This window comes from Scophthalmus maximus, chromosome 10 (assembly GCF_022379125.1).
Source record: "Scophthalmus maximus strain ysfricsl-2021 chromosome 10, ASM2237912v1, whole genome shotgun sequence".
In the NCBI taxonomy this organism is placed as follows: domain Eukaryota; kingdom Metazoa; phylum Chordata; class Actinopteri; order Pleuronectiformes; family Scophthalmidae; genus Scophthalmus; species Scophthalmus maximus.
In genome coordinates, this window is record NC_061524.1 from 11,606,949 (window position 1) to 11,628,776 (window position 21,828).

At 41.6% G+C, this 21,828-nt stretch overlaps 2 protein-coding genes across 7 annotated transcripts; one reads left to right on the forward strand and one right to left on the reverse strand.

Annotated features, from left to right (window-relative positions):
* The first annotated feature begins 3,525 nt into the window (after positions 1-3,525).
* Positions 3,526-16,499, forward strand: rrbp1a (ribosome binding protein 1a). 6 transcript variants are annotated; one of them, XM_035605580.2, is made up of 27 exons: positions 3,526-3,772; positions 6,155-6,833; positions 6,876-7,217; positions 8,118-8,272; positions 8,384-8,506; positions 9,289-9,441; positions 9,665-9,783; positions 9,997-10,150; positions 11,253-11,391; positions 11,533-11,740; positions 11,830-11,905; positions 12,030-12,067; positions 12,198-12,279; positions 12,370-12,410; positions 12,504-12,582; positions 12,672-12,764; positions 12,872-12,958; positions 13,062-13,151; positions 13,294-13,386; positions 13,474-13,524; positions 13,621-13,701; positions 14,064-14,147; positions 14,383-14,460; positions 15,119-15,202; positions 15,293-15,391; positions 15,730-15,873; positions 15,984-16,499. In XM_035605580.2, the coding sequence occupies exons 2-27, from the start codon at positions 6,173-6,175 to the stop codon at positions 16,020-16,022; spliced, it is 3,393 nt and encodes a 1,130-aa protein (XP_035461473.2). In that variant the 5' UTR covers positions 3,526-3,772; positions 6,155-6,172; the 3' UTR covers positions 16,023-16,499. The 6 variants fall into 6 exon arrangements, with proteins under 6 accessions (XP_035461473.2, XP_035461471.2, XP_035461472.2 ...); XM_035605578.2 differs by having other exon boundaries at positions 6,155-7,217; positions 12,373-12,410; XM_035605579.2 differs by having other exon boundaries at positions 6,155-7,217; positions 12,373-12,410; positions 12,675-12,764.
* Positions 16,500-17,586: 1,087 nt separating this feature from the next.
* On the reverse strand, positions 17,587-20,981 carry cfl1l (cofilin 1 (non-muscle), like). The gene is made up of 4 exons (XM_035605583.1): positions 20,828-20,981; positions 19,492-19,784; positions 18,650-18,726; positions 17,587-18,518 (listed from the first exon to the last, which is right to left on the reverse strand). The coding sequence occupies exons 1-4, from the start codon at positions 20,828-20,830 to the stop codon at positions 18,397-18,399; spliced, it is 495 nt and encodes a 164-aa protein (XP_035461476.1). The 5' UTR covers positions 20,831-20,981; the 3' UTR covers positions 17,587-18,396.
* Between the last annotated feature and the right edge of the window lie 847 nt (positions 20,982-21,828).

A 21,828-nucleotide genomic window follows, 5' to 3' on the forward strand; every position in this document is an offset into this window, starting at 1 on the left:
AAATGCCAGAGTGCTCATGGGAATCTGCACCACCAAAATGCACATTTCATGTCTTACTTTATGAGCAGCACTTAGCAACATGACCCAAACAAATAATCTGCAGCAAAACTCTTTAGCCCATGCAAAACCTTTTTTTTTGCATACCAGGTCATTCATCGAATGATTCCTGCTAGTATTGTGGTCAATGTGTTATTTGTGGTATGCAGTAATTTCACACGTACAGCTTTGACAGTTTATACACAAATGAGACATGGAGAAGGGAAGCTGTAATAAACTTGTGCATCATAGACAGCATATACTTTATAACTGTCCATGATGGATATATCAATATTGACGTCACTAGTTGCTCAGACACAGTGACCTGTTTGGTCTGTTCACCGATTGGATTGCCAACTGCAAGTGTGGCACAAAAGAATTATGGCTCTGGTGGATGTCTGTGAAGACTGATGGTCATGCAGGTCATAGTTATCCAGAACATCTGAACAGAGGGCAACTGGACATGGTTATAGAAAGTTGAAGACATTTCACCTCTAATCCAAGAGACTTCAGTACTTCTGCAACTGAACACTTTTTGGAACATGAAGATGAATATGTGATTAAAAAGGCGGCAATTCCTTTGCTGATTTTATGAATATTCTTATCTCCCCTAATGCAATAGATTTTACAGGCTTTAAATCCATGATAAGAAATTAGATTTTATGCATTTGCGAGCATTTAGAGAAATTATCACCAATGCCACAGTCTTTATGATAATATTGTGTCAAAATCCTCAAACATACACACACACCAGTCCGAGAAGACCGTGTGCAGAAATGTGTGAGAGTATAGCACTGAGCAAAAAAAGTTGGTCGAGCTGTGCATTCTTCTGTTGTGTCGTGTCATGATTCAAAAGTGTTTCTGAGTCTGAGACCACTTTGGTCATGGATTGGCGAACTGCAAAGAGCCAACATCTTATTTATGCTGACTGAGCCTGTGAAAGCATCTGTGTAATGTCCCATAGCCCTATCAATGTTCAGTTAAAAGCCATGATAAGAGCAGGAAAAAGTCTCAGAGAAGGTCTAAGCATGAAGGGTGCCACGTACAGAACCCGTGTCCTCCGAAGGGACTCACTATAGAGAAGCACACTGGCACGGCTTCTTCGGCGTAACTGAACTGTCAGCTCTTCCCTATTGAAACAAATTGCTTCGTGGTGCCCATTAGGGTAAAATTTGCACACAGACTTTTCAATCCTTTACATTTTAGTGTGCTATGTGAAGACAGACCACCCGCACTGAGACCCTGGGCTCATACAGTATCCAACACCATGGTTCTTACAATATTGTTTTTCTTTGGAATGAAATGTTGCAGATTGCAGGTTAAAATTTAAGAGGGGCTAGTTATTAGTGGTCTCCATGTGAGCTTGTCAGTTTCAGTATTCAGAACGAAGGAGCAGCTCATGTCAGCGAGTTATGATTTATAAGGCCCAAGCAAATTGACAATAATTAACTAGGGGAATCACATTTCTTTAATTTTTTTCAGATTATGGCTGATTTTCACAGTGATTTTGAGGCCACATAATGTCTTTTCTTCCTTTAATAAAACAAGCCTGCTATTAACACAACACTAAAAAGCTGAAAGGACCAAAAGGTTTTGTAAGTTGCATGCTTTGGTCAAACCTTTCCTAGGTTAGTGTGACCTGCCCTGCTCAGTCATTTGCTTTGATGCACACAACACAAATACTGTACGTCATCTCAAATTCTGAGTAATCCACATGCATAGACTCACGGCACACTGGTTAATCTCATCACATAACACAAATGCTTTGAATGTAAAGCTGATCCCATGTCGTGTAAGTAAAAGGCTAATTATAGTAACAATTATCACATTATACAAATACTAAGGCAAGAGCGACCAAGCTGTACAAATTTGGTCGATGCTGAGCAGTCAGCGTGAGAAAGGGGAGGGAACATGCCACATGTCAGTTCCAGCAGCCATGCAAAGTGAAGGCAAAATCACTGACTCATGTGCACAAGATGACTTGGTGTTCTGCAATCCAAAGTTCCAAGGAACATATTTGACTGTCACTCACATATATTTGGTAGAGCAGTCCATAGGAAACCACACGTAGCTATACATACTGTAAATTAGGCTTATTCTTCATATGTTTGGGAAAGACACTTTAAAAAGTAAAATGTATACAGTTTCATTGTCGAGCTAATGTAAATATCTAGGTTTAACATTGGAAATTGAAAAGTAAGAATTTAGAAGTTTTTTTCTGAGGTTTTATTTTTTTCTGTTTATTAGATTTCATGAGGTTGATGGAAGGTTTATGTTTATTTTGTTGAAAGATGACAAGGACAACTGTGACTCGAGCAACAAGTGCTTGTATTAAGCTGTTTTGGTTTCTGACAGTAACACTGTAACAGTTTAAAAATAGTTTGAAGAGAAGGACCTGGGGTGTGGACAGATAAATGTTCCATTATGAGTGTGGCCTACCTAGCTCCACATTTGAGTAAAGGAACTCCCACACATCATACTTTAATAATCACTTAAGGCCGTACACTTTGTGCTAATGAATTGCATTAATACAATTTCATTATAATCTCCCTGTCATTAAAATAAAGGAAGGTGTGCTGGACAAGCTTTCCCAGAAGGACTGTCAGAGCTTTAATTGCACTTGTGCTCACAATGGTAACCTGCAAGTTGACCTTTCAGGTGTGGCTATAAATCCTGGGAGGCCTGTAGCCTTGCTTGTAAAGCTTTTAATTGAATGTGAAATGATCCTAATGTACGTCAAGTAGTGGACAAACCATCAATCGAAAAAGAAAAAAGTAATGCCAAATGGCAACACTTTATTTGGAAAGAGCAAATAAAAGTTTTGTATCAAAAGTACAGTATATTTATGCAATAGAAATGAATCATTTTTGCATGAATAAGAACTGTCCAACCCCAGAGAAGTCTATTTTAACTCTTCGTGTACATGTCCAGCGAGATTTGCATTATTTCCATTTGATAGAAAGGTGCAAACCACTATACAAGCAGCCTGATGTTTGCATAATTCTCTGTGTAACCATAAAGCTTCAAAATAGGTGCTCGTAGTTACTGAGCTGATAATGAATATGGACACAGACGGGAATGGAATAATGTAATTTAGACTATGTTAATGCTATTTAAGAAATAACAACAACGGGGAGAACTAGATGTTCTTTTGCGAACAAAACTGCTACTGTGACTAACTGTGGTGGGGGGGAGGCGCAGCCTTCTGTGAAATGTATGAGGGATGATGTGTCTCTCTCGTCCACAAACACGCTGAAGAAATGGCGCTAGTCGATTAAAAAAAAAACCACGACTTTAACTTGAGCGCTGTGAGTAACTGCGCGCAGTTACTTTCCACATGAAACAAACCACCTTTGTCCGGCTGAACACTGCCCGCGTCCGACTCACTCGGCGAGCCGCCTCGTCCACGTGGAAGACTACAACTCCCAGCGGGCGCACTTCCGGCCCGAGCGCCCTCCAGCCAATCGGAGGCCTCGTCGAGCCGCGGTCGCTATGTGGGGCACGGGGCCAGCGCGTCTAGCCAGCTCGAAGTGCCACGACTTCACAGCAGACCTCGGATTCTCCAGCGGAGCGAGGGGGGACACGAGTGCAAGAAGGAACCCAAAGAAGTAGAAAAAAAGGGGCAACTTAGCCACATAGCTGGATACATTTGTCAGCGTTTCGCACAGAAAGCCATTTCGTCTGCGACACGAAGCATTTGGCCCCTCTCTCAAGACGCAGCCGCATCCCTCGCGAGGTAAGTGTGGGGATCTTGGGTCTTTTTATTCATTGGACCAGCGTCGGCTAGCTTGGAAAGCTAACTGTCGCTAACCACTAGTGTTGAAAGACAGCCGACTGAAGTCATCTCGATCTGTGCACGTTTGATTCCCCCTCACTTGCTGATCACTCGCCACCTCTACTGTAGCGTCGGTGGAGTCCTGTTTCTGTCTTGTTGTATAACCGGACACTTTCTACCACAATGTGCAGGACGTTAGCCAAGTTCATTGATTCACAGTGTTGGTTGCGAGTAATGAGTCGAAAGCAGCAGCAGCATGAAGTCACGTCAGCGTCACTCGGCGGAGGAGACCGATGAGACCGATGAGGCCGATGAGACCGATGAGGCCGATGAGACCGATGAGGCCGATGAGGCCGATGAGACCGATGAGGTGTCCTTACTGTGGCAGTGGTCGTCGAGGCCCGCGTCAGCTTCGGTCTCGGCTGGGGGAGTTTTCACGTTCGCTTGATATATTGAAGAAACTATCTCGGAAGTTGCTGGAAGTCACTGCTTTTGTATTAAAGTGTGGAAATAAACAGTGTGTGATCCTTGTCCGAATATGTCTCATCGTCCAACATGTTCTTGTATGTCGACCACCAAGCACAACCACACACAAGAGCCCTTCGCAAAGGGAAGACGATGGACAGTGTGCAGTCACATATTTGACCTCCATCGCTCAGCAGAGTTCACATATTTCATTTGAGTTCGGGCCCTGTTCTTTGTTCTTTCAGTCCTGTGCGTTTCCCATCGTGAAATCCACATGCTCTATATTCAAGGGACACATAGTTGACGGGTCACCGACGGTTGATCTCAAAGGCCCGTCTCTTGTGGACCAACGAGAGACACTGTCTTCGTCAGAGAGTCAGTTCCACTTGAAGTCCTCTTTCTCGGTTGAGGCACAGATGCACTGACGTGTGACATCACAGAGCAGGAGGCTGTACTTTCAGACCCTGCTGTGCACAGGGACTCTGGACTTTCGATTACACTACAGCAGCTCAGCACTTCTGCTCGACCACGTCACACTTTTTTTTCCCCTTTTTCTTTTTGTCAAACAATAAAGCCTCACATTTTCTTTCCTTTGCATTTGTAATTGCAGGATAAAATCCTCATCTATGATAGAAACAAGGATATAACTTGATCGTACTGCCAAATGCAATTGAAAGTTTTTGAGCTGCCCGAAGCTGCCATCTTTTCTCAGCCGACCTCCCTTCCCTGCAGGCTACACATTCTGCTCTGTGACTGGAGCCTGAACAGGATACTTGAAAGACCCTTTAAGCTATGTTTTTTGCAGGGCAGTAAATTTACAGTAACCACCAGCCAATTGTGTCAGTTTTGTACATTTTGTACATTATCTACTTTCTTCTGTAACCCTTTTTTTTGCCTTAATCATTTAGGATTCTTTAGTTGCCTTAAATTCCAATCTAAATCCTTTAATAGTGTAAGTAATTGATATATCCTAACCTTTTACACATGCACCAAAACGACACAATAGCTCAGATTTATTTATTATCATATGTGATAAAGTCATTTTTATGCAATAGTTGCTCTTGCAACTTGCCCACACATGGTCCGTTAACCTTCTCCATAATTCTTTCAATAGTCAATGATTGAAAATGAATTCTTGCATCATTAGCAGAAATAGCAGCTCTGGTTTTTGTGTATTAATAAAATCTATATTACAATTCACTGTTTGATTTGTATTATAAATATATTGCAATGCAACCAAAATAATGTGGCTTTCTGCTGGTGAGTAGAATTACATTTTCATAGAACAACTGTATCCAAGTTAATCTGCCATTTTGCAGGATTGCATGATAAATACCCAACAATGTGCAAATAATTCAAACTGATTTGTTAAATTTTAGTGACGTTTTCTCCCTGAGGATATTCATCATTGTATTTTATTTTAGCCTGGAACTGCTGTGTAGTTGTTTATTTTGGCTTATTTTGTTTCAGTGCTTTAACTTAACCAGTCAGTGTATGACTTCAAAATCATGCTGTGTAAGAGATTTAACATTGAGAGTGATTTAGAGCTGCATTAGCACATGTTCTACTGTTGATAAGAGGCCATAGGACAAGGGGGTTCGCACAGTTTGGTGATAAGATATGCTGTTCTGCATCACGTCATGCCAGCTTCAATGCAAACGTTTATGGGGATAACAGAGACACCCTGAGGCTGTTGAAGGTAAAGACCGAGCGTCTTTCCAGCTGCTCTTTATACACCAGCTGTCAGTTTCGTTTTGCCTCGGCACAGATAAATATTGTTTTTGGTATAGTTCTGCACGCGATGTATTGATATAGAGAAATTCCTGTTCTTTGGTGGTCTACATTAAGTTGTTTCTTCTATCCACTCTCTGTTTTTAGGTTAACTGAAATTAAACAATGGATATCTACGACCCCCAGACCCTTGGGATAATGGTGTTTGGTGGATTCATGGTAATCTCGGCTGTCGGGATTGCTCTCGTCTCCACCTTCTCCATGAAGGAGACCTCTTATGAGGAGGCCCTGGCTAAACAACGCAGAGAGTTGGGTAAGACACAGTCTGGTCGTTCTGATAAGAAGAAGAAGGACAAAGTATCTGAGAAGAAGAGCCGTGGAAAGAAGAAAGAAGAGAAACCCAATGGAAAGATTCCAGAGTATGAACAAACTGAAGATGCCACTGATTCTGATGTAGTCATTGAGCCTGCCACGGCCCCGGTTGTAGCTGTTGCTCCTGCTCCCGAGCCTGTTCTTGCCGTTGAGGTTAAGCAAGCCGCAGCCCCTACACCCGCCGACAACCAGCCCAAAACTGATGCTGAACCAAACCCTGTTGCTGAGCCCTCACCTGCACCCTCACCTAAAGAGAAAAAGAAGAAGAAGCTGGCTAAGGTTGAGCCAGCCTCATCCCAACCTGCTGTACCTGTGTCTGCCCCTGCAACAGTCAAGTCCTCTGCTGTCCCTTCATCTACCCAGGCCCCTGTGTCTGCTCCAGCTAAAGCAGCTGCCCCTCCCTCTACACTTGCCCCCACCAAGGCTGTCACTGCATCAACTAAGTCTGCACCAGTTAAGTCTGCCCCAGCACCAGTTAAGTCTGCCCCAGCACCAGTTAAGTCTGCCCCAGCACCAGTTAAGTCTGCCCCAGCACCAGCCAAGTCTGCCCCAGCACCAGCCAAGTCTGCCCCTGCACCAGCCAAGTCTGCCCCTGCACCAGCCAAGTCTTCTCCCCCTGCATCATCTAAGTCTGCCTCTGCCCCTGCACCAACAAAGGCTGCAGCAGCCCCAGCCAAGTCTACACCAGCTCCATCCAAGACTGCCCCGGTGCTGGAGGCTGTCACTAAAGACGTCCCCGTGATGGCAGTGCCCCCAGTGGGATCACAGCAGGCCCCTGCTGTTGCAGCAAAGGCACAGGAGCCCAAGAAGAAGTCCTCTAAGAAAAAGAGTGAGCCTGGTAAGCTTAGAGATATCTACCCACCATTTTGCAGTTCTAACTTAACATTTTAATTTTTTTAAAGTTTTATTTAATCTATTTTTTTAATCCTTTTTGTCGTTATTGAAAATGATCCTGCTTAAATCTACAGAAAGCTTCAATGTGGGAAGACAAAAATACACTAGGTTACCAGTCCTAACATTCAAGTCATTTGTATGATCCTGAAGTATCAAAATCACAGCACAGCTCTACACTAATTTTAAGTGCTTGGTAACTTATATATGTGTGTTAATAAAAGATGCCTGTTGTTTGGTCTTGGCTAACCCTGCTGCCTGATAGCCGTCCATTGTTAGAAGTAACAGTTTCCCTCGAACTGATGGAAATGGTTGTCAAAGCAGGAACTACATTAACCATAACACTGGTGATTGTAGTCAGACTTTAATGTTTTTAAGTAAAATAGGGGCATGTCTGAATATTGAGTTGCACACACTCAATCTAAGGCACTAATTCCCTGTCAGTATTGATGAACTTCTAGCTGTGTACCAGTGGAGAGTTGTGCCAGTGGCAGTGGTGGGTCATGTCTGGCACTCGGCTCTAGAGGGCATAGAGCAAATCAGCTTGTCCAAACATTGCTGCCCTGTTTTTTTAGCTGACAAAGGCTCTCAGTGCCCTGACAATGGGTAGGGAGGGGAGGGGGTGGGGTTTTCCCTTGCCTGAGGCTTGGCTCTGCCTGGTGCCACAGTGCCCCAACATTTTGCCATCTGAAGCTCCCCAGAGCCCCAGACCCAAACGACAAGTCACAACCACGTCCTTTTCCTGAGACCACGTGGGAATTCAGAAATACCTGTCATCTTAATGAGCTTTAAAACTCTCAGGCTCTTTAAATTTAAACATGAAAATTGTGTGTGTTTGTCTCTTTAGTTGCAGTGGTGGATTCTGCTGATGCTCCGCTGTACCTGCCCTACAAGGCACTGGTGTCCACCATTAGTAGCATGGTGTTCAGTGAGAGGGAGGCGCATAGGCTCATCGAGATCCTGTCTGAGAAAGCTGGCATCATTCAGGACACCTGGCACATGGTATGAGAAACTGCTGTGAAGAGGAAAGGGATATTTAAAAGACTAATTAGAATGCTATGGGACTTATAGTTAGCTGAATAGATTTTTTTCTTCTGTCATTTGTGTTTTCAGGCCACTCAGAAAGGAGACCCAGTGGCCGTGCTGAAGAGACAAGTGGAGGAGCGTGAGAAACAGCTGGCAGCAGAACAAGAGGATGCCTCTGCAGCAAAGAACCGTCTGAGAGAACTCACCAAGGTTAGACTTTGAAGTTTCACAGATGTTGCCAAATTCCTGCCATAATGCATCATCTGGTCTACAGCTATGCTGGCAGCCCTGTGAGATTATGCTTCAAATTGCACCATAAAACTAAATTGTTGGATGGATAAAAACTTCTCAAGTTCCTAGATCTTACAGATTGTCAGTCTAAAAAGTATACTTTGCCCTGAGGGTAGCAGCAGAGGAAAGGGGCCTGATGTTACCAAAATTAAAAGGATTAAATCTCTGTTGAATGTCTATGTGTGAATGGGCACTGACATTTGTCTGTATTTTGTCCTGGTAGTGGCACTGAGAGGAACAAAGTGATCATAGAACAATATTACATAACATATTTAACTTATCTCATGTAATATATTATTCAGTCTATAGGTGGCAGTAGATGAAAGGTCATAGTCCATCCGGAGGGTATCTTGATTTTGCTCAGCAATGTCATGGCAGCCTTGTCCTGAAAATTTTAGGTTTTGTATACAAAGTAAACACTAAGGTTGAGGCCCAAGGTACGGACAGGGCAGTAAAGATATATTCTTAAAGCAAACTTTACACATTCATTATTTTTTAAGTGGTCTTGTCCTGAACTCTACATGTGAAAAGTGTGAAAATTTGTGTCATGGTGGCACTAGAGGAGAAGTCATAAGGAATGTATGTGCCTCCTCTGTGTGATGATAAATGTTTGTACTACATCCAATCCAAAAGTGGTAGAGGGATTTCACTCATTACATTGATTCTGAATCTGCTCTCTGACTGTGCTGTCTGTTTTTCAGGAGCTGTCTGCTGAGAAGTCCAAGGTGGCCAGCGTTGAGACGAGGCTGAGTTCTCAGCTGAGTAAGCGGGAGCAAGAAATGATTGCGCTGCAAGCTCGCATGCAAGCCAGTTACCAGGACCATGTAGCCCAAACTCAGAGGCTCAATACAAAGGTTAGTTCTATAATTTTTTTTCTTAATGTACATTTCACATTAGTATACTTTGTTTTTAATTTTGTACTTTTATTGCCCTCTTATGTGATCTGGCTTTTAATAAGTATGGTTTCCTGTTTTGAAATTCATTGTTCCTGAGAAAGAAGTAATACCAAGTAGCCACCCAAGGTCCAATATTCAGTCTATAATAAAAAACTAATTAAATCGGAAATTACTCTTCCAGATCCTCAGCCTGCAAGACCAGTTGGAAAAAGGACCTAATGCCCAACTTGCCCGTCTACAGCAGGAGAACTCCATTCTCCGTGATGCACTCAACCAAGCCACTAGTCAGGCTGAGAGCAAGTGAGCCTTTCCTTGTAACAATCACTGATGAGCAATGCTGCATAGAGATGTGTATTTAGCTCGTCATATTAATATTAATATTGCTTGAGGTGACAATTTCGTACAGTGTGTACAACTTCTTGGTCATGTGTGTAGTACCAGTAGGTTGGCCTAAATGTTTTGTCCGGCATGTGTCATGACTCTCCATTGTGTTGCTCTCTCTTCTGTCCTCAGACAAAATGCAGATCTGGCCAAGCTGCGTCAGGAATGTGCAAAGTTGACCAAGGAGCTTGGAGAGAAGATGGAAAGTCTGCTTGCTGATGAGCACATCAGGAAAGGGCTGGAGGCCAAGGTCTCGGCTGCTGAGAAGCAACTCTCCCTGCTGCAGGTTGGCCTGGCCTGTGGGAATACCACATCATCTCTGTTATAAATTACTTTGGACTTGATCAAGTTTCCACATGGGGGGGAAAAAAGTTAATTTAGTTTTAGTTTTTTTTCTTTTTATGGTGTTTCTTCTTTGAGTAGCCATTTAGTTATAGTCTCCACAAAATGCAAGCTTAGGTTTTTCCCACCTATCCCCCAACCCTTTAATGTTATGGTAGGTTTAATTGCCTTGTAATCACAGAGCTCAGGGCTGGGCTGGAATGCAGCCATACAATAATGGGGCTGCAGGGAAAAGACTTCACAGCACCAGCTGGAATGCGTGCGTGTCCGAGCATCTCTCCTCTCCCGTAACTAGCTGTAAAAGAACAGGAACTGCCCGATGCTATTTACAACTCTGCTTGCTGATTATTTTAAGACATGCAGCACATCCCTGTCTTGCTTTATTTGTTAATTTGCTGTTCTTATAGAAATACTATTGGCTTAAACAGTCTTTTATTGACGGAGTCTGTTGTATTACGGGTTATGTGGCGCAAGTGAGTCAGCACTTCCTTTTACGTCAAGTTCTCATTTCGTTTAATCATTTACTAAAATCCCCTCTGGCAGATTAAGGTCTGTAAACACATTATGTAATAGCTACGGCCATCAGTAAATAGACATTAGACATTCTTCCGAATGTATTTCACTTGAGATGAGTTTTGCTGCCTTTGTAAAATGTGTGTGTTCCTAGACTGTGATCAGCATTCAGGGATCATCAACAATAAGCTGCTTTGAGTTACATGCAGGCTGATCAAAATCCTCCCAATTTCAAAGTTCTTCATTCAATACACCGGAAAAAAAAAGAACACTACCTTCCAAACAAATGGCTTGACTTGTTTACATATATTTTGTTCATGTTATACAGCCTCACTGTTGTCCTCATTGATGGATTATTTGTGAATATAATATTGTCTTTTTCGTTAAATGTGTCGAAATAGGATATTTTAAGGAATCCTTATAGATGTGGAACCTGGACCATATGCACTGATATTGCCTTTTGAACCAATGCTTTATGAAGCGAGTCTTTGCTGCTCTCTGCTGTTTGACACATTCTAATCATTTTTTTTCAGGCCAACCATGTGGAGAGTGAGCAGGGGTTACAGAGGAGGTTGGACGAGGTGTGCGAAGAGCTCAGAACAACACAAAGTACAAACGGCAGCTTGCAGGCCACCTTGGGAAAGGCCCAGCAGGACAGCAGCTCACTCTCAGGTCAGAGACTGGGGGACAAGGTCCTAATGGTTACCATTTGTTAGTAAAAGTGGCAACAGAAAATAGAAGGACATCTTAGGCTTTTTCAAAGACAAGTGGCTGCTTCATGTAAATTCTAAGTGATCTGTGTTGTCCCTGCAGAATTGCAAGTGCGCACAGAGAAATTGGAGGCTGATGTCAGGGAGCGCTCTGCTCAGGTAGATGCCCTCACTGCTCAGCTAGAGGAGACACAGGCAGAGAGAAGCCAGCTTGTACAGCAGGTGGCCACCATCAACTCACTGCTGGAGGCCAGTCAGAACAAAAAGGAGGAGGAGGAGAATGTTGCAGAACTGGAACAGCTTAAGCTCAGGTAAGCATTTGATCTTCCTTTTGTCAGATTCGACATCAGATTCAGAGCTGTTCCATGTATTGACTTTAAATGCTGTGCCCCTTTTGCAGCCTTCAGGAGAAAGACGGCCAGTTGGCCGCGCTTCACGGGGAACTTAAGGAACTGCAGATAAAGAAGGAAGCTTCTGTGAGTGTTGCAAATATCGTTGGTTGAATCCAATGCCAAAAGATATCACTTCTCGTTTACTTGAGATTTTTTTTATTCAAACAAAGCGGCATTACTAATCACAATGAATTTTCTCTTCTAACAGGATAACACTATAGTTGAGCTTGAGCAAAGAAATAAGACGTAGGTTGCTTTTATTTATCTGTCTGTATATACACGCACACACACACACACGCACACACACACACGCACACAAACACGCACACGCACACAAAATATATATATATCCATTTATAAATTGTGTCATTTCCAGTGAGGATGCCAGTCATAATGAGTCACTTCAGGAGGAACTCAAAAATCTCAAAGAAGAGATTGTGCAACTCAAGAACACACCCGTAAGTGTACCAACTCAATGTGTTGCACAGTTCTACTTGTAGAGGTCCCCCTGCATAACATGGCTCATTTACATGTCCTCTCTGTTTCAGCAGTCAGATGGAACTGCAGAGCTTGTTCAGCTACAGAACAGGTAACTGAGTGTGGCACATGGAAAGATCCATCGGACACATGGTTGGGTCTGTTATTTAGATCTTTGTTTTGTCTGTCTTGGTTCTATGACTAGTCTGACTGAGAAGGACGCCCTTGTCACATCACTACAAGAGCAACTGAGAGAAGTGAGAGAAAAGATGACCACTGATGAAGTAAGAGTCTCTTTACACAACACTGGCTTATCAGTTGAAGACTGATTTGCTCTTAATCGCCTTATTGATTAAGTCATTGATTGTTTCAGCAGAACATCATGGCACAACTGACAGCTTTACAAAGTGAAACCAAAGAAAGTCTGCAGACACTCTTCCCACAGATTCTCTTAGAGACGGACCAGGTAAAAAAATGGGTTGGATGGCTGAACAATCTTTTTACTGTGATGATTTTATTAATTATTCTGCAGAATAGAGCTCACATGATCTATTACTATCTACTTTCCTCTAGTCCAACTGGTTACAAGTATTTACACAGAAAGCTCATGAGGCTCTCACCCAGCAGAGCCAGAAGTCAGAGTCAAGCACAGAATTGCCAGTAAGCCTTTCATTTTATTTTTTTACAGTTACCATGTACTGGTGCGAATTTACCTTGCAAAATTCTGAATGTCTTTGATTGTTTGTGTGTTTGTTTGTTTCAGGAGTTGCTTGAGAAACTGAAGGAGGCAGAGGAGGGCCATGTGTCCCTGCAGGCTGAATGTGAACAGTACAGGACGGTCCTGGCTGAAACTGTAAGTGTCTGAGATCATGATATCAGTATGGTATAGAAACAAATCTTTCTCTCACTAGGGCGGTAGAGTATTCATATTGTTTTGTATTTGAATTAGAGGAAATTTTATTTTGCCCATTTATTCTTGGTGCCCTCTACTTTAGGAAGGAATGTTGAAACATCTGCAGAAGAGTGTGGAAGAGGAAGAGCTGGTATGGAAGGCCAAGATGGCTGACTCAGAGGAACAGCTGAGGGTGGTAAGTTACATCATCTCCTTGTCTTTGATATGTTTTCCAACATGTGTGGGTCCAAACCTAACAACAGTACCTCTCGCACACTACCAGGTTTTGGAGAGTGTCAGCAAGCTGGAGGCTGAAAACCAAACCGTAGAACAGGTGGGGCTTTTTTTCACACTCTCACTGGTTTATGCGACCCGTTGAGGTAAAGCAAACCATTTATAAATGTGTTTTGTTTTTTTGTTTACTGTACAGTTGAAGGAGCAGATGATGCTTCTGGAAGCCCAGCTGGAGAAGCAGTCAGATAGCCAGGAAACCTCAGAGGAGATGGAGCAGGTACATGAGGAAATGTAATCTACAGTTTACAGCAATGCCACTGTAACTGGCATTTTTTGTTTTCCATAGTGAGGTGGTGAATTGACCTCTTCTGTATTTATATTTATTCCTATAATAATATTTCAATATTACTAACTATGAGTTAAGTTTTTAATGTTGGTTGGGTAGTTTGTAACCTATGTCCAGATTCAGTCAAGATTTTGTGGTCAGTGTAAACATTTTTTGGCAATCGATACTGATATAACACCCTTTGTTTTCTATGAATTCTTTCCATGACGATGTTTGCAGGGGTTTAACCTTGTGTGGTGCAAAACACTATATGTCTGACATCTGTTCATACCTCTGCTGTGGTCTGTATTCAGCTGATGCTGCAGCTGTCGCAAAGCCAGAGCCAGCTGGATTTGGCCCAGAAGGAATCCCAGGCACACATGGAGGAGCTTGCACAGGTGACTTTACTGATATAACTTGCTTTCCTACAATCCAGATAATAATATTAACTTCATACACCAGTGTAATTAAGGTGAGATGGAGACATTTTACTTGTGAGATGACACATGCCAAGGAATTTGTTTAAATCCCTTCTTAACCCATCCAGCCAGCTCAGTGAGGTGTCAGTAACATAAGGGGGATTCATGGATGCAGGTTATGTAACCAGTGACAAGCAACGGCTTCCTGTTTCAGGTCAGAGAGCAACTGGCCGAGATCACGATGCGGGCTCAGAGTGAACAGAATGGCCCAGCTGAGGCCCAACCCAGTCAGGTCAGGGTGCAGAGGTCACCGGGCACCCTTCACTTCCTGTCAGAGAGTACTGGACAGTGACTAGGACACTTCTCCAAAGATCTCCTTTGTTTAATCTCCATTTGTTTATTTATAGTTTCCCAAATCAGCTTGGTTCCATTTAATTGAAAACCCAAAATACATTCATTATTGACTTGTTAATCCAAATTTCTAGACGAGTTCTAAGTGATTATAAAGTCAACACACAGCCAAGCCCACGTCCTGAAGTTAAGGATGTGGCCACAATACACCGATACTGAATAACAGATGGTGAAGTGCTGTATTTCCTGTCTGTCCAGTTCTCCTAAGACACAGTGGCTGTTTATGCTTACCATTATTTGCATTGACTGAGTGGATTTAACTCTAACACTGCTCTTTCTCACCTTTTCGGCATGCTCATCACTCCACCCTTTTTTTATTTTTGATAATTGTCTGTAGGATTCTTAACAGCAACAGAAGCTTTGTGTTTGTCTTGAGCCTCACACTGAAATGGTCTGAAAGGAAACTAACGTGGCACACAGGTCGAGCAGCGTGTGGGTGTGTGCGTGTCCGGTTGTGCAATGCTGCAGCTTTGGAACAAGAAGGTTTGTGTCAATTCTTTGTCCGTGTGTATGTTCATTGTGTGTTTGTATACCTTCAGGTCCAGAATGAGTTGAGTCAGACAACTGAGAAGCTGAATGGGGAGGCGTCTCAGAGGCAGCAGCTCTCGGAAGAGTTTGAGCAGGTAGCAGCCATCGACGACCTTTTTTATATTATTTTTTCAAGCTTTGTCACACCATAAGGTTTCTAATACACTCTAACTTCAAACTTCCAGGCCCAGAGCACTATCACAGAATTTCAGGCTCAACTGGATCTTCTAAAAGTTACTGCAGAGTCCCCGCAAACTGACACAGAGGATGTTGCTCAGCTCAAGGTGTGTAAACAGGAAACACAGAATCCAAACTTGACTGTATCAATTTTTTTCTTTGTCAGTGGTGGATCATTACAAATTTCTAACCTTGCACCGTATTTCAGTCCTGCTCCTGCAACCAAACATACCTATCATTATCATAGTTAATCCCTGTGATTCAGTATTGTAGTTGAAAAATTGATATTTCCGACTGTCATTAAACAAAGCTTTTATAGTACACATCCTCACTTGGCTATGAGACCAAAGTTCAATATTAAATAAACATTGAAGATGATGGGTCTCCATGTATTTAGGGTCCATTTTTGCTTTTGAATGAATGTTTTCTGCTGCTGTGGCAACAGGAGCGCCTGGAGAAGGAGAAAAAGCTTTCCAAAGACCTGGGCCAGGCAGCCACCAAGCTCCAGCAGCTCCTCAAAGCCACACAGGAGCAGCTGACCAAAGAGAGAGATACTGTGAGAACACTACAGGAGCACATGGAGGGCAAGGTGAGACAAGTTACACTGGCAAGATGACAAATACACATTTCTGAGCTAAGATTATTTTAGCATGCTTGTCTATTGTGACACCAACATTTTTTCTTATTTTGTTTTTCAAGGGGGATTATGTTGAGCTGAAGGAAGGAACGTCCGTCTGACAGAAGTTTACTGCGGACACTACACAAAACTGCCAAATATGCCTTATGATTACCATAGTTATGCATTCCAAAAATAATTTCTTTTACTGTAGTTAATTGCATTTGTTGCAACTGTAGGAATCATGTTTGATAATATGAACATTTCAAAGTAAGATTGGAGGAGGGAATCCTGCTACAATATTTACTGAAACACACATTCCATCAACAATTCTGGCTGTGTCAGAAGTTATTTATCCCCCTGCCTTATATTCCAAACATTTCCCCATAGTTCAGTGTTAAAAGGGAAACCGATTGTACGTCAAACGTACATCAACCTGTGCAATTACTTTGTATGTCTTTTCTATGTGGTTGAATGAGGGGATCATGTTAGGGTTCAATCATGCAGTACCTTTAGGGTCTGCTTTCCTCTGTAGTTGGCTGCCAATAACACATCAAATTTGAATTTGTATGAATGAATAAACTGCAGTGTCACTCTGACATCCCTGTACAGTGTCTTTGTCTTGGTTAGCTTATGCAATTACGTCATAGTTTCAGTTCCAATGTGACTCAAAAGTCTAATCTGAAAGAAGGTGCACTGCACATCTTCTTCATGCTTAAACTTAAATATTTTGATTACTGCTATATAGAGCAGACCTGATAACTACAAAACCACATCTTCACTGCATGTCACCATACAGCAAAATGGAAGATTTTACATAGTATTTTAGATGATGGTTTTTATTACAGCTGACTTGACTTGCAAAATGAAGCATAACTAAGCAGTTGAGCAATTAAGCAGAAGTGACAGGCAGTGTACACACTCAGATTTTGTCAACCGAGATCTAAGAATGTCACAGGGCAGGTTTGGAAGGAGGAGGTGCTGCACCTGGGCTGCCTCTTGGCCAGTCAGGTGGCGTGTCCGTACAGCTTTCCAAATGGCTTTGAGGCAGATGACGCACTGAAGGGAATGTTTGTTACAGAAAGCCTACCTCCGCCAAGGCCCAACAGTAACATTCAATCAAGCGGCACCAAATTGCTCACACTCATAGATATCGGCCCCCTAAATATGACTGATTTTTAAAAATTATTTTTCTTTCTTCATTAAGATCGATGTATTATTCCATGGGGAATGTGATAATATAAAAAAACAACAACAATTGCCTTGTCACAATGTTAGGGATTTTTATCCGGTTATTAAAAACAATTGTTATATTTATAGTTATGTTAGTTTGTCCAGTTACTTTTGAGCCTCTGAAAATGAACGGACTGTAAAATAAACGACTAATTCCAAAAAGGTTAAAATACTTAAGTTAACACAATTGAATAAAACCTGAAAGTCCACACATCTTGACTGCTCCACTTCAAATTCATTGTGGGGGTAAAATTACAAAGGTTGTGTCACTGTCCAAATTCTTATGTACCTGACCATATGGGTTTTAATTTAAATGACTGACTTGCAAAAAACAATGTCGGTGATGATAAAAAGAGTACCAGTAACATTTTGTCAATCATGAAGTAAATGTTTCCTCCCTGAGACAACCAGTATGTCTAATTGCGCTGATGGAAAACTAACAACAACACAGAATTAATTGCATTTCATTTATTGACCATACTCAATGCACCACCTACTGCATTTTCATTGAAACTAGGGCTGCAACTGACGGTCATTTTCATTATCAATTTATCTGTATATATTTTTTTTGTCCACTCACCAAAGATATTTACTGTCATACAGGAGCAAAGAAACCAGAAAATATTCACATTTAGGAAGCTGAAATCAAAGAAATTTGACTTGAACTGATTAATGGATTATCAAAATAGTTGGAGTTTAATTTAGTAGTGGATTACTGATTAAAAATTCTGTAAAATTCATACTATTATGTATCCATCAAAGTGTAACAGTCTACAAAATTAGATTTACATGAAACTCTTTTGACCTAGTTAACTCAAGTCGAATGTGTAAGACATAACTTTTTGCAGTGAACAAGTTAACATTATCAACCATTCCCTAAAAGATGACAAATGCTGTCTATTAGAATACACATGGATTCAAACAGCATGCATGTACTGTAAGTTAATAACAGCAATTACTTGAATAATGTACAGAGTCATGTGACAGAGACAGTAGTATCAATATATGGATATGAAAAATAACGAATACAATTACATCTAAACAAAACAGATTTTTCTGCAAAGCTGGTGTGACTAGACACTTAAATAGAACACAGACATCAGAGGTTTGTGTTATAGGAGCCTAATCCCATCCCCCTGCAAGCTTTGTTAAAACAATGCAAGAAACAAAGAAGCTTTGGTGTTCTCATTCCAAATCCCTTTAAATTGACCTTGTAATGAAATGGGGGGCAGGCTGCTGTGTTTAACGCATATGTGCCTGCATTCAATTATGATGCATACAAACATTGCCCTCAACCTTCACAACTGTACCCCCAATTTTTTTCGCAAAATCTTCCTTATCGGCGTAATCAGAAGGGCAGTTGATCTCCAGGATGTGCTTGATACCTGTTGAAGACACAAAGAGAGTTACTTAAGAAGACCACCATTGAATTTGAGCTCTGAGCTTCTACCAGAGTCGGTGCATTTTTCAGGAAGGAAATTAGATTTGACAAAATTGAAAGAGGAAAGAAATTTACCTGTCAGGATTTGCGCCAGGTTTCGCTTTGAGGTAGCATATTGCATTCTGAGGCCGACTTTTGCCGTATCCGGAGCCCTGATATTATGAGAAATCATAATCATTGTTTTGTCATTCGGTATCCTGTGCTTGGACATTTTTCTCATAAGATGAGAATTCTTACCAAGATTACATTGGCATGTAAAAGTTTTGTCACCGTTTCTGTTATTGTGAAAAGATGACCTGATTGCCTTGCATTTGAGATTTCAGCTCCCAACCCCTCATTTGACTGCAAAAGACCTTCAGGAAGATTTAGCAGACTGGAGTACTGGTGCACTGTTCTACTGTGCAGCCGCACCTCCCCGGAACAGTCTCCAGAGGAAAATGTTTTGTGTGTCCTCACCAACATCTGAACAAGTCTATGCATAGAACCTCCAGAGAGCAGTGCATGCAAGGTGACCCAAGAATCGCACAAAACTAGAAGCCTTTTTGAATGAAGACTGGATCAAAATTGGTCACATCGAAAAGGCAAGGGACTTTGACGAAAATTTAGGATTTTGCTCCCACAGATCTTGAGATGACACGCACCAAATTTAAAGTTGCTTGTGTGAAATCTGACAGCGGAGTTGTTTAAAGTATGATGTGCGAAAATGTCCAAAAATGCGCGAAATTTGCACACTAAAATCAACATGGACATAAAAAAAATGATTGTAGGAATGCTTACTGGAGATAATGAATCTAGTGGTCAAAAACCTTTGTGAACAGAGATGGAACATTGCAGATCAGGCTGTAATATTTTTCCAAAGGGTACTGACCATGCACGGTGCCCAAATTTTTGGCTTCAATTGCAATACAAAGACCTACCACATCACAAAGACGAGTTCTTCCTTGGGTGATTCAACGGTTTCATAGTGGCAGTCATACAGCAGGTAGCAGCACTCTTCAGGCTTCATCAGACTCAGAAAGAATGCATATACATCATCCTTGTCTTCCAAATCTTTTTCCCGAAAGATTTTGCCTTCCTCCACATCAATGAAGCCCTCGTTAATTCTTAATAACACCAATCTTATTCGCTCCCTTTGATCAGCGTCATTTTTCACCAATCTCATCTGATTGTAAATGGCTGTCACTTGGTCTGCAACTTTTACTCCAGACGACTGTTGAGAAAACGCAAAACATTACATGTTGGTATTGGTACAAAAAAAAAACAGTTGTCCTGACTTGATTTGTAAATACATTTTATTAGATGCAGTTTTTGGAAGCTATAAACCTCACAGGTCACATGTAATGTCTAATGCACATGCATGTAATACTAATGTTTTTAGGCAGTTCAGAAGGGAAACACAATGCAAAAAACAGCTTTTTCAACATTAATTTTGCTCGTGCAACTCTAGGATTTTTGTATTTTAAACATATTTTCTCTAAAGACTATTTCCTCAACTGTCTAATTATGGGAATTAATAAATTCAGCACCAAGTCTAATTACCCAGTTAAGCATCTAAATACTTTTTAAGTAGAAAATTGATGAAAATCAAGGCATGAACACGATAGGAGATTCGGGCCTTGGCTCATATTACAGCAGATGGTGTTCACTTGTACTTTGGTTTTAAGAAAGAAAGCAGAACTGACAGATGAAGAAACAGGAAGTGCTTTTAAAACCAGACTTTGTAGAATGTGTAAATGACATCTAGGCAGCTCCTTCACAATGTGTAAATACTGTAGCAGCTTTTCAGCTGTGGCATGCCATGAGTTTAGCCTGCCCATGAATTTTCAGGGCCTTGGCTCTGGCACATTCCAGTCATTGTGGAACAAGTTGGTACAAGACCGACCGCCCAAAAGGCTTCTCTCAGAACAAGTTTCAAGCAGGAACCAAGCTCCCTCCATTTTGGAGGCAAAACCACACCTTACACAAGCCCTGACAAACACCAAACTCTGTTTTCACTTAGCAACGCTTTTTTTCTCAGATAACATCAAATGTAAATCTTTCTATCTAGATAGATTGAAAACCAGGCTTCTCAACATTAACACTATTACATACATTTTTCTATTTCAAATTTTGTTAAAATGAGGATATGGCATTTCAGAGTGTCACCTCCACATTACATGTCCAGTGGTGCTCACAAATCACGAAAGGGGAAAAAAGCTCCTCACTGACACAATGCAAGTCAACCCAGCCAAATACTTTGTGAAAGCTACTCACCATGTTGCTTTGATGTGTTATGGGGCAGGCAGCAGAGAAAAATGGCAGCAGTCGTCACAACTCTGAAGGGTAATAAGGAAGAGGAGCATGTTGACTCATGGAGGTGGAGCCGTGGTAAATGAACACACCTCCAAGAGTAGACCCACCCTCTTCCTCCAAGGTGTGACAGTTTCAGCTGCAACCTCAGCATACTCTATGCATTTAGTCCCATTACAATTAAAATCAACACCCAAATCACAGTGAATGTATGTGCATCGTTGTCTGTGTCCTTGTCACCGTACCTTTCTGTTTTAGTCCAGTATTGGCAGAGGCTTTCCATTTTAGGTCAAAACCCCAGGTGAGCTTGAGGCAGTGATGGGCGGGAGCGCCACATGACACCCTTATATGGTGAACAAACCTGTCCACATCATTTTTTTTTTTTTTTACTCATCTGCCTCTGGGAAGCAGTTCAGTGGCCTTATAAGGTAAAAGAGAAGACGAGTGTGCAGATGTCTACCTGTGGGATGTTTCGTCTCCATCAGATTCCAAGATTCAGAGGTGCAAAGTCGCAGATAAAAAGTGTGGGATTATTTGTGGCACGCAGTTGCCTGGCTGTTGGGAAACTGCAGTACAAAGACAAGGGATGAGCCCCAATTAGATCTTCATCAGGAAGGAAAAAGGAAAATGCCTTGAAACAGGGTCATTTGACGTTATAATGACTCTTTTTCATGTCTTCCTTTAGCATATTAAAAACTGGGACCTTTCTGTAAAGTGTAGTACTGAATAAGGGGCCCAGTTCACAGAACCTTTGGCCCTCTGCCTTTTTCCTCTGGTCCGACACTAGGTTATTTTCCAATGGTTCAAAGTAAATATAATTCAGCAAATACTGATTCTACACAATTTTGAGGTACTTGTATGTCATGAAGTATTTCCATTTTGTGCTACTACATGCTTTTGTATTCTTCACTATCATTGTTGCATAAGAGAATAGAATTATATAATACTTTATTGAACCGTGGGGA

Coding starts and splice junctions, on each gene's coding strand:
- rrbp1a (XM_035605576.2), top strand. CDS start 6,173: ATGGATATCTACGACCCCCAGACCCTTGGGATAATGGTGTTTGGTGGA. Junction 11,392..11,532: donor GGACAGCAGCTCACTCTCAG/GTCAGAGACTGG, acceptor TTGTCCCTGCAG/AATTGCAAGTGCGCACAGAG. Junction 14,148..14,382: donor ACATGGAGGAGCTTGCACAG/GTGACTTTACTG, acceptor TTCCTGTTTCAG/GTCAGAGAGCAACTGGCCGA.
- cfl1l (XM_035605583.1), bottom strand. Junction 18,727..19,491: donor GAACTCGTCTTTGTGATGTG/GTAGGTCTTTGT, acceptor TCATAATATCAG/GGCTCCGGATACGGCAAAAG. Junction 18,519..18,649: donor CCTGGCGCAAATCCTGACAG/GTAAATTTCTTT, acceptor TGTCTTCAACAG/GTATCAAGCACATCCTGGAG.